The sequence below is a fragment of the Chrysochloris asiatica genome, unplaced genomic scaffold (assembly GCF_000296735.1).
Source record: "Chrysochloris asiatica unplaced genomic scaffold, ChrAsi1.0 scaffold00006, whole genome shotgun sequence".
Classification (NCBI taxonomy): Eukaryota; Metazoa; Chordata; class Mammalia; order Afrosoricida; family Chrysochloridae; genus Chrysochloris; species Chrysochloris asiatica.
Genome location: NW_006408524.1, coordinates 13077 through 25729, shown reverse-complemented (window position 1 = coordinate 25729; position 12653 = coordinate 13077). Strand labels below are relative to the sequence as shown.

Here is a 12653-nt window from a genome sequence, read left to right as displayed (position 1 = left end):
TTGCAACTGTCACAACTGTAAAGGTAGAAGTTTTGTAACAAAAACGGGGGAGTAGTTAATCTTACAGTCCAGAAACAGAAGACCCTAGGACCATCAAGGGAGAAGAGCACAAGCAGAACGCAGGACCCTAATCCAGAGAAGCAGCAATGCCAGAGATGGAGGCAGAGATGGAGACATGGAGAGAGGGGACAGCTGAGGACTCTAGAATCATGGAAAGAGAGGGACTGAGAGCTGGCAGCCAAAAGGCAGACTTGTAGAATGTGCCCTCTGATGGTGTAGATTATTATATATGCCTGAGTGTTAAAAAAAAAAAAAAAGTTAAATACTGTTAACTGATGGTACATGGAGGGGATTGTAATCATGATAATGAAACAAGATGTATAGTTTGTTGAATGTAAAACTGATGACCTCTAACTTCCACTCAAACTGTAAACTTTTACTCAATCCACAATAAAAACTTAAAAAAAAAAAAAAAAGTTACTATACACATGGACCTCACCACATGGAATACACAGGAATCAAACTGACTACATCTTTGGGAAGAGAAGGTAGAAAAGCTCACAACTATCAGTCAAAATAAGGCCAAGGGCAGAACGTGAAACAGACCATCGATTATTCATACATTAGATACTAATGACTGAAGATCAAAAGAAGTGTGGAAAAACATCAACAACATCATGCAAGAAGAAAGTAAAAAGTTGGAAAGAAAGAAAAAACATTGTACTTATTTAATCTGTATGCTGAGCAAATAATTTGAGAAGCTGGATTCTTTGAAGAAGAACATGGTATCAGGATTGAAGGAAGACTCATTAACAACCTGCCATAGGCAGATGATACAATTCTGCTTGTTGAATGTGAAAAGGACTTAACAAAGCTGTTGTTATTGTTAGGTGCCACTGAGTTGGTACTGACCCATAGCAACCTTATGCACAGCAGAACGAAACACTGCCCAATCATGGGCCAACCTCACTACTGTCGCCATGCTTGTGTCTATCAATGCTGCCACTTGGCCAATCCATCTCCTTTTTCTCTGACCCTCCACTTTACCAAACATGATATCCTTCTCCAGTGACTGGTCCCTCCTGACAATATGTCCTAAGTATGACAGACGAAGTTAGGCCATCTTGGCCTCCAAGGAGCACTCTGGCTGCACTTCTTCCAAAACGGATCTATTGGTTCTTTTGGTAGCCCATGGCACTTTCAATATTCTCCTCCAACACCATAACTCAAAAGCATAAATTCTTCTACAATCTTCCTTATTCACTGTCCAGCTTTTGCATGCATATGAGGTTACTGAAAATACTATGACATTTTTAAAAGTATTCAAGAGCAAAGATGTAGGAGTTTGATGAATATGGTGCAGTCTGAACAAAGTCATGGTATTCTCAATGGCCTCAAATGCATATGGAAGTTGGACAGTGAATACAGAAGATCGTAGAAGAACTGATGCATTTGAGTTACGTGTTAGAGGAGACTATAGAAAGGATCATGGATGCCAGACGAATAAATGATCAGTGTTGGAAGAGGTACAGCCAGAGTAATCTTCACAAGGGGTAGACAGTTTATTCTAGCTCCCTTGGAGTGACTGGTAGATTCGAGTTGTTGACCATGTGGTTAGTAGGCCAGCTCATAATCCACTACGCTACCAGGGCTCCATAGCATTAAGGTTTCTCAGAGAAACGTAAAGATGCTACTTTTTTCATAGGAACGGTTAGAGGCCCTAACTGCTCAATATTACAGATATATCACTGTGTTGCTTCCTAGTACTCTGGTATCTGAACCCCTTTAGCAAGGTAGTGGTCATTGTTCATCACTATGGCTAGAAATGACCAAGAGTGTAACAGCAGTTCATCAGTAACCTCATTCAAACCAATGTAAAACAAAACAAAATAGAACACCACACGATAAAAGAGCACCTCCTGATGGATACAAGTGCTATTCACTCTGGGGGTCTCATGTTTGAGTACAATCACCTTTTGAACAGTGACCTCTGGAGCACCTCTTGGAAGACACATGGCTGCTTATCTTACCCTCCCAGTATGTACCAAAAGGCAGCTTCACCCACTTTATTATCTCCTCTGCACGGGATGGGAGGGGAAGACATGTGTCTGCCAAGATTTGGAGAGTATGGTACAGAGAGGCTGTGCTGCACAAAGCGTGTGTTTACTGGAAAGCTTAGCCTCCTTGCATGAGCTTAGGTTCAGTGTCGTCAGGTGTGAGATGGAAACACAAGGATGCATCTTGGCACGTTATAATGTTTAAATAAAAGGAAGTACCATTTCATACAAAAGTTTTTGAATACAAAGGGAACTATTTAACCATTCACAAAGAAAAAATATTCTGAGATAGTAGTTCTATTTTCATTGTCATCTTCTAACAAATAGAAAGTCAGGAATATTATAGACAAATTATATCCTATATGCCGAAGGAACCTCACAACACTTCATTCATGATGCAACTTACAAAATTAACTTTAAAAAGTGATGATTATATTTCAAAAACACTTCTAATTTCAGAAACTGAAATTTTTTGAGTTTGCTTATTAGGAAACTAGTAAACAGATAAAGGTCAACATCTCAAAACACGCCTTCTTTAGTGAGTCAAAACTTCCTTTTAGTAATTAAGATATCTCACCTAATCAGAACAGAGTCTCTGGCATAACCACCATCATATTCTGTAGTTTCTTCTAGTGCTTGAAAATCCAGATTCTGCAAATATAAGAAAACATCTTTAACATCTTCGGTACCACAGAGCTACAAACAATAAGTCAATACATAACATTTTGTAGACCACTATTTTCTTACCCGGCTTCCACAAATGAGCAATTCAATTTCTTCTGGTCTGAATAAGTACTTTAAGGGAGATTCATTGGTAACCATATGAAAACCTCTCCGAAAGGCCTTGAATTGTTTTTCTACTGATTTATTGAGAATGTAGTCAGAATAGAGATTGACAAATTCCTGTAGAAAATATTAACCACAAGAACTTCTTTTAATATGCTATGCAAAAACACAGCCAGCTTCTTAGAAATGCACAGCTTTACAAATTTGATTTTCCCCAATGAAAACATACTCAAGGATAATTTTACATATACAAAGAAAAAGGTTTTATAATTCATGGCTCTGAGCAATAGCCTAATTAAACTGTAAATTTATGTACACAAACTGATTAAACCAAACCTACAGCCATCAAGTCGATTCTGACTCATGTTGTTGTTATTACGTGCCGCGGAGTCAGTTTGATTCACAGCCCCCTTTTATAGGGTTTCTGAGGAGTGGCTGGTGAGTTTGAACCGCAGACCTTGTGGTTCAAACTGGCCTTGCAGTCCAGTGTTGCCTACTGCCCTCAGTTGAGTAAAAAGTTGCCGTTCTGTTTGATATATATGCATCTCTTCCGAGTCATGAATGGATTATGTACTTTGTATTCTAATAAGCATTAACATTTAAAATATTTTAAAATGTTTCAAGTGTTGTAACATTTAACATTCAAAATGTGTGGCTCTGTGAGTTAATGCACCAGACTGCAAAGCTGTTTGAACCTCAAGGTCGGTGGTTCAAGCTCACCAGCTGCTCCTTGGAAACCCTATACAGGGTCGGGATGGGTTGGAACCAACTTGACGGTACTTAACAACAACAACTATATTTTAAAATAATTTTTCAGTTATATTCTAGGTCATTACCCTGTTTCCAGATAAACAGGTGGTTTTTTTTTGTTTTTTAGCTAACAGGAAAGTTTTGATTTAAAGAATAATTATGAGAAGTGTAGTTATGTCAAAAAAAATGGGATATACACAACAGAAGTGACTCTATAGCATGTAACACAGAAACAAAGCCCAGTATTCACTCAATACCCCACAGTGAAACTCCCTGCCTGCCTGCCTGCTGCTGTTGCTAACTGTTCCTGAATCAATTCTGACTCACAGCTACCCTATATAGGGTTTCTAAGGAGCGGCTGTGAGTTTGAACCGTTGATCTGTGGTTCAAAACAACCTTGCGGTGCAGTGCTTTATCCCACAGCACCACACCAAGAGTTCTTTATTACTGACCACACTGCCTGGCCCACTCCAAGTTCATAACAATACTCATAAAATAGTTAAATAAGGAGCTTTAGGGGGGAGTAACATCAACAGATTAAGTCAATCAATGACATTAAAAAAAGCAAAATCTTTCTTAAACCAAATAGAGAAGAGCTGCATGTAGAAAGTCCTAGCTGTAGGGGCTTCCTTGTTTCACTACAAGGTTATTATTCTCGCTTCCAGAGTTCAATTCACACTATGCATGTCTATGGAAAATCAGCCTCTCACTTTTCTTCTATTATGGCCTCCCTTCCTTCTGTCTCAAAACGTCTAGATAAATAATCCAATGAAATCCCATTGAGTGCTATGGGTAAAGCAGTGGCTCACAATGGGGAGTGGGAGAGAATGGGGAGAACTGTGCCCCACCAAAGGACATTTCACAATGTCGGGAGACACTCTGACTATTATGATTCAGGAAGGTGCTGCTGGCATCTAGTGTGTCGAGGCCACAGGGATACTGGTAAACATCCTATACAAGGCAAAGCAACAGTCCCACAACCAAGAATGATCTGGCCCCTTAAGTACACAGTGCCACGGTTGACAAACCCTGGTCCAACTATCTCTACCCTCTGACCTCTTAGGATATAGAATAAGCATCCGTCTTTGCCTCCTCTATTTCTAAGTCTGGTTACAAAGTTTCTGGTAATAAAACATAGGGCCATACCATTCTTACAGCAACCACTCACTATATGATTCTGAAAACAATAGCACTTCTTGCTGCTGTTAGTGCTGTCATGTCGGTTAGGAATCATAGCAACACTGTATAGGGTTTTCGAGGAGCAGCTGGTGGATCTGAATCATAGACCTTGAGGTTAGAAGTCTATTGCGTATCCTACAGTGCCACATCAGGACTCCATAATGGCACCAAAAGAATGAAAATTTGACCATTTTTAGAGAGTACAGTAGTGTGATCCAGGCCTGAATGGCAATTATAGGATGGCCTTATTTAGGATGAGAATGTCCACTCAAGCAACTTTCCCATAGTATGAGGGAGGGCAGAGTCACAGAAAATAAAACTGTGTGTTTGAATCAGGCTCACTCTCTGGCTTCTTTCAGTTCTCTCACCCTGACAGCCTGAAAGATTTCAGTGCCCACACTTCAAAGGTAAGAAGGACTAGGTAAATAACACAGCAAGAGAAAAATCAAGGGCTGGGAGGGATGTACCTTATATTTATTCAAAATATTAAGGATAAATAACAAAACCAGCATAATTATGGGAAATGGGAATTAATTTTTGTTATCTTTTTTGGTATTTTCCAAAATTTCTCCTTGGACCATTCATATATTAATGCTTATTTATGTATTAAGATTAATTCTGAAATACTATTAAGATACATTAGCTACAACTGACTTTTAAAAAATACAATCACAAAGTATACTTATTACCAAACAAAGGTTTTAAAATATGTGATTATATCTACATAATCTTGGTTACTTGAGATTTCTTGACACAAACTATTAGACACTTCTTTGAAAATTACAGGAACACATGCTTTGAAATTTGGTTACCAGAAAGAACAATGAAGAAACAAAAATGTGTTACCTTCCTGTTTTCATTAGTAATTGGAATTTTATCACCATTTTCCTTGAGATCATACATCATTGGATTACCAAAAAGATCCGTCTGAGATATCTGGAAGGTGATCATCATGTCATCTTCCACATTTCCTTCATACTCCAACAAATCTTTTAAACTCTGATACAGAACCTAACAATAAGAAAGGGAAAACTGAAGCTACCATAATACCACAGAGTACAACAAATTGTTTGTATCATGCTTCATGGAAAACAAGAGTCTGTCAGGAAGAATTAAAACACAATTAGCATTCTGTTTGGTCCCTAAATAGTTTACACCATAGAAATGACAGAATGATTGCCATTAATTGATGCGGTGTCCCATTCTCTGCTAGCACAACCTAAGCAGTAGAACTCACACTCTGCTCGATCAGTTAGGGAAGGACACCGTGGAAGCCAGAAACGGAAACACACACTGCAGCTAGCAAGCACGTCAGTCAGGCCAGCACTGACTTCATTTGGCAATCTCACAGAGTTTCATTTAAAGAAAAGCAAATTGTTTCAAAGCCACTGTTCTATGTTATTGGTCTTACAAAAGCTGCTTGCTGACAGCAACATATGAAACATTTTCCCTTTGAGTTTTTAAGTCTTAACGGTACAACATAAGATTAAAATAACTTTATTGTTCTGGATATATGAACAAATACTCCCTCACTCCAAAACATCTAAAATTTAAACTACATTCTAACATTTAAATAAAATCTAAGGTATCAACTAAAAAACATAAAGAACTTACTGGGTGAGAGTCTCCCAAGTCACGAAAAGTTCCTTTTTTCCCCATTAGCTTCCTGTAGACAACCATGGGAAAATGTACATCCAGTATACAGTTATTGTAAATTGCCAGACCCAGTACTATGCCAATCAGAGTAAACTGACCCTCAGTTTCAAAAGAAGATGGATTAAACCAAAACAATTTTGTAGATTCATCATATGTGAACATACCTATAAGAAATGAGTTGTAAAAAATATATTACTTTTGTATTCTATTAAAGACTGACAATGGAAGACAATCAAAATATAAATTTGAAATAATTACACATATGAAACTTCGAGTACCAGTTGTACAAAATTTGAGAGTAGTCAGAATAGACTGACAAATTCCTATAGAAAACATTAACCACAAGAACTTCATATGCAAACAAAACTGTAAAAGCTACGTACATAAACTGACTAAACCAAAGCAAACCTCCTACCATCAAGTCAATTCTGACTTACAAACTCTACATGATAAGGTTTCTGAAACTGTCAATCTGTTTCTATTACTTGAGCACTTGAGAAGCCAATATTCAAACACATTCTGATTTTATTATTATAAGTTACAGCAAATGGTAACATGTAACTTTAAGAAATGAAGGAAACAAAGCAATAAGCAATTCTGGTGCATGTTACTCATTAAATTCAAAATTTCTAATCTTCCACTAACGTGAAAAATTAATTAACATACATATTTTATCCACTCAATGGTAGAAAAACAAAAACAAATTATCAATAAAGATAAAAGGCTATCATACTTTGAGCAAACTTCATTTATAAAACCATAACTGATCCATTTAAAAAACATACAATTTAAACTGTTTTTATTGTAGTTTTCAATTTTTCAAAACTGCACACTAAGACAATGAACTTTTTCTAGCACCTTTCTAATGAGACATTAGAAAGGGTTTCCATGGAGCATCTGGTGGTTTTGAATCACCAAACTTGAGGTTAGCAGTCCCATGCTTATCCTAGAATGCCACACCAGGGCTTAAGAAAAGAGGCTATTAAGTCAGTAAGCTTGGTAAACTTAGAATATGTCCACAATCCAAAGCTATTTCACACATGAACTGTAAGCTACTATAGAAAATAAAGGCAGTCTGCTGTTAGTTTCACCTGGGTCCTTCATTATTCCAGATCCAAATCTGAAGATCATTTTGATGTTACTTATTGTTAGCTGCCATCAAGTCAGCCCCGGCCCAGGATTTCTTGGCTATCTTTACAGAAGGAGTCCCCCAGTCCTTTCTCCTCATTGCGACCCTGCATAGGGTTTCCAAGGCTGCAAACCTTTACAGAAGCAGAAAGCCTCATCTTTCTCCCATGGAGCGGCTGGTGGACTCCAAATGCTGATCTTCAGGTTAAGCAGCCCCTCACATAACCCACTGTGCTGCCAGGGCTCTAAACCATCAGGGGAGCAGCCACTGGTGCCACCCAAGCTATTCACGCAGTGGAGAACAGGATATATATTTGGTTTTATCAATCTGAAAGCCATTACTAAGACAGCACTGCCTTTTTCCCTTCAAATCAATGTCATAAGGAAAAGTCAGTTAAGAATTGTATAGGAATTTATAACATTTTCTTTTTACATATGAATTTTTCAATTCTTACTGTGAAATTGAAGAAATATGTTAAGACTTAGATCTCAAAACTAAAAAACTCTAATTTCAGTAGAAATAAAATAGTACATAATAACTACATTTTAATCCTTCTGTGACACCTACACAGATATATTTCAAACAAAATGCTTTTAAATGCATCTCTGCAATCAGTGGACAGCTGCAGATAAGTTCTCTAAGTAATACATTTGTGTTACTCTTGTTAGGGTACTTTCAAAAAAGATCTAGTCAAAATAAGGGCTTCTGAGATCTACTGGACAAGTTAAACTCAAGGCAGAGGCCAGCTCAGAAGGTTACAGAGACTGTTTGAGGATTCCTGTGGTAAAACAGTGGTAGATTTTCTCGAAGAACTCAAAATGATCACAGGGGATTTTGAAGAAGTTTTAAGAAAACAAAATCCACCCTACAGTCCTGATCTTGCCCCTTCAGAATTCTTTGCACTTTTTTTTGTCCCTCAAACTCAAAGAATGCCCAAGGAACCTGATATGATTCCCTCGAAGATGCCCAAACTGACGTGCTGACGTGGTGTAAACTGAAATGCACAGAATTCTCTGGGGAAGGATTAGAAAGAATTAAAATACAGCCTTCAGATGTATACAGAACTAGTTGGAGGATATGTTAGGAACAATCACTTTACATTTTGATACTGTTTAATAAAGGGTTCTATGGGTTTAGTAGCAATACTTTTTGACTTACCCTTGTATATCATCACCCACCAACATTTCCAGCCTCTCAGGGTTCTTGGGAATCTGCTATCCCAGTTGCAGTACGTGCTACCACCTGCTGGGGACCTGTGTAACTGCGGGATTCTGAAGAAACGGGACTCACCCCACCAGTCCTACCATCAGAGTCCACTTTGGACATATGACTACCACATAACTGTTATCAAAATCCATGTTACCTCAGGGGGAAGAAAAAAACACCAAAGTTGATTTTTTCCCCTTGATTTCAGCATGTTTTCCATTACTGAAACCACACAATATCAACAATAAAAGCTACAAAGCAGATTAATAATTTGGTCATGTTGATGTTACTACGTGCCGAGGAGTCAGTTCAAAGGATGTAGTGGTTGTTAAGTGCCATTGAGTCAGCTCTGACTCACAGAGACCCTGTATAGAGTTTCCAGGGATTGGCTGGTGAGCTTCAATTACGGACCCTGTGGTTCTAACAGACTCTGCAGGCCAGCGCAGCATTAACCCACAGAGCCACACCAGGACTCCAGTTTGGTTATAAAAGGGTTCAAATCAGATTACCAAGAAGTTTGAAAGCCTTAAAAATGTTCCTTCATTTTCACATTTAAGTTCAAAATAAAGACATTTTAAAATGTTCTCTTAATCACCAGAGCACAAATTATGAAGAGTTCTTAAAATTTTAATCTTCAGGAAATGATAGCTTGGAATCATCTATTACTTGACGTTCAAAGTCTAGACTTAAGGAGGTTTTTTAGGTAAACTGATGTTACAATCTGGTTCATTTAGTTGTAACCATGGTAACACGGAGGGCTGCTGCTGCTGCTGCTGCTGCTGCTTCCACCCATCCTCAGGGCTGGCGCAGCTCAGAGCGGCCCTGCATCTGTAGGGAGCTGAAAGCCTCATCTTTCTCAAAGGAGAAGCTGATGTGTTTGTTAACTGCTGACTATACATAATCCACTACATTACCAGGGCTCCTTAGTAAGAGGGCTAAGTACATAAGTACAGTTCATTATATTATACATCATTAATAAATTTGATGATCTCAGAAATGCACATCCTTGGTTTCAAAAGCAATAAAGTATAAATTAACGAGAATATATAAGTTGCTGTTGAGTCAGTTCCGACTCATTAGCAACCCTGTATGGGGTTTCCGAGGAGTGACTGGTGAGTTTGAACTGCCAACCTTACGGTTAAAACCGACCTTGCAGTTCAGTGCTCATCCTACAGCCACACCAGGACTCCTGTATATAAGAGAACACAAATTCTGAGTCCAAAGAAATACTGTTTTTCAGGTGGTAAAGAATTGGAAGACTTCATCTTGTAAATTAGTTCTTTTGATATTTTTACCGCTATCATTTCAATTATCTAGTAACTTTTTGCTTTCAAACATAGTTGTTGTTAAATGCCATGGATCCAGGTCTGACTTATCGACCCTGTTCAGGGTTTCTAAGGAGCAAATGGTGGGTTTGAATTGTCAACCTTGTGGTTAGCAATCCAGTGCTTACTCTAAGGTGCTATACAAGGACACCTTGAAGACATTAGTATATCTTTTTCTTAAAAATATTTCTGCATATATAAGTACTTTAACATTTATAGACAGGTCTGAAGCTTGAGCTCAAGATTTACTATAAACCAAATGGAGAAATTACATAGTTGAATTACCTTTGTTTTGCAACTGTCTTTTCCTTTATGAAGCTTATAAAGTATTACCTTGATCAAATTTTTCCTTAAACTCAAAATTATTTGCTTTTAGTTATATATATTTATAGATTACTGACCAGTAACAATCAGAAAGATCAGTTCAATGCATTTAACTTAAAAATAGGCCGTTAACAGTAATGACAAAGATTAAGGGTAACGACCTATGCATTTCACACAAATCAGATGTTACCATTAGTGGAAACCTTTTCTATACCTGTTGTTGTTGTTAAGTGCCATCGAGTCGGTTCCGACTCATAGCAACCCTGTGTGGCTGGTGAACTTGAGCTGCTGTTGTTGTGGTTTCAACCAACTATGCAGTCCAACGCATAACCCACAGCACCGTAGCAGGACTCCTATCACTGGATGGCTTCAATTAAAAAACTAAGCAGGCCCAGAATCTCCAAGTTGTTCTACTGTGAAAAATGAACTAGGTCAGGGCTATCCACTTATCCAAGGAGTTGTATATCTTCCCTGTTCTGCTTTGCCTATTTGTCTCACAATCAACAAGGAAGAAAACCTGAAACTCAATTCCTTCACTTTCCAACTGAACCATACAGATCAGCCTTTCCCAAAGTGTGTGAAGTGAGACATTTCTAGGGAGACAGATACCATTAGAGATGCGAGGTGAACAAGGGAAGAAATATGATAATGACAGCTCTAAGATATCTTACACAAATCAATCTGTTTGATACAGTCCAGACTTTCTCTAAATTTTGAGACAGTCTCAACATTCTTCAGACCACTGTTCTTATAAGCTCTTGTTTTGTATCACAAATTTGATCAACATTTCGACTACCAAGAAGAGCATTATTTGTTAAGTGCCGCTGAATAGAATCTAATTCACCAGGATCTTGTTTAGGGCTTCTGAGGAACAGCTGGTAGTTTTGAACCCCCAACCTTGAGGTTACTAGCAGTCTAATGTTTATGCTACCACACCACACCACACCACACCAGGAATCCAGAAGAGCGTATAAATCCTTTTAATTATTTAGTGTACCATTATTATCAAGTGTTCCTAGTTGAAGTTACCAAAAAGATGATTTTCTGTATTAAACTATTTGGCTACGTAATCTCAGTAAGAATGTGAAACAATGAACCACTGAAATCATTATCTGTGGTTCTAATTAATCCACACCAAAACTTTCTTTTATTGTTCTTTCTCACTAAGAATGTCTATAAACTAACATAAAAAAATTCTTTATTTAAAAGGATGGTTTGACACCATAATCACATCACTAAAATATTTACCAATATCTGGATTGAAGATTTCCTCCACGACCAGCTGAAAGAATTCTTTGGAAACACCTCCCTCATCAACTCCTTGTTCTCCTTCAAATTCCACATATAATTGTTTCTTCAAGTCTGCAGGATTTTCCATAGCAATCATCTCTAGCTAGTGAGTGAAAAAACAAATGGGAAAAGGTGACCAGAAGTATCAGGATGAAAGCAAAACAAGTAGAGGCAAAATAGATACAAAATAAAAATGAAGAGTGGGAGAGGGAGCAAAATAGGACATTTTGACTCATTTGTTTGTAAATGGAAACAAGAGGTAAACTGGTAAAAAGCCAGGGAAGTCCAGGATAGTTCTCAGACTCAGTTTTTGTAGTAAAAAACAAGAATTAGACTTTCTGTTACCAAATCTAAGCTGCAAATAATATCAGCAAAATCAATGGCAAAATTTGGTCTCAAAATTGTTTATGCATAGTCCTTCATGTTTTTAGAATAGAAAGTCAAGAACTGAGTCTTCATATTTATAACTCAAAATAAATTGACAGTAAATAGGCAAGCAATTTGTGTCTTTCTGAAGTGTGCTTAGTCTAAATTACTGCTTTTTAATGGATTAAAATTCACACTGCCTTGAAGCAGGTAAGACAAACGCTTACTTACTCATACCTTAATTTCTTGTAAATTACCAAATGCGAGTATTTCTCATTTTTCCAACTATAAATATTTTACTCAGCATGTTTTCTATCTATGGAAATCAATCTCAGTCACTATAAGACCCTGAAACACTTCTTTAGTCATAAAATGTATACCAGATTCTACTATGAAATGTTTGTGCTACAAGTTAGTTGTTTCATCTATGTGAAATGTACTAACAGTAACTCCACACACTACACACTTTATTTGCTAAACTGGGTCCAAATGGGCATTTAAAACAAATTCCACTCTTTGTGGATGCAAATTTGCCATAAGAAGAGTATTTAAGGGTATGCAGATTACAATTCCAAACAGAATTTT

At 37.5% G+C, this 12653-nt stretch overlaps 1 protein-coding gene across 1 annotated transcript in view; it reads right to left on the bottom strand.

Annotated features, from left to right (window-relative positions):
• The window catches only part of UBE3A (ubiquitin protein ligase E3A), a 34329-nt gene extending 22529 nt beyond the window's left edge, over positions 1-11800 (bottom strand). Inside the window, exons 1-5 of the mRNA XM_006832072.1 lie at positions 11661-11800; positions 6387-6592; positions 5619-5783; positions 2805-2960; positions 2635-2708 (exon numbers count right to left, since the gene is read on the bottom strand). Of these exons, the coding sequence (XP_006832135.1) occupies positions 2635-2708; positions 2805-2960; positions 5619-5783; positions 6387-6592; positions 11661-11799 (740 nt within the window). The 5' untranslated portion in view covers position 11800. The remainder of the gene's footprint in view (positions 1-2634; positions 2709-2804; positions 2961-5618; positions 5784-6386; positions 6593-11660) is intronic.
• Between the last annotated feature and the right edge of the window lie 853 nt (positions 11801-12653).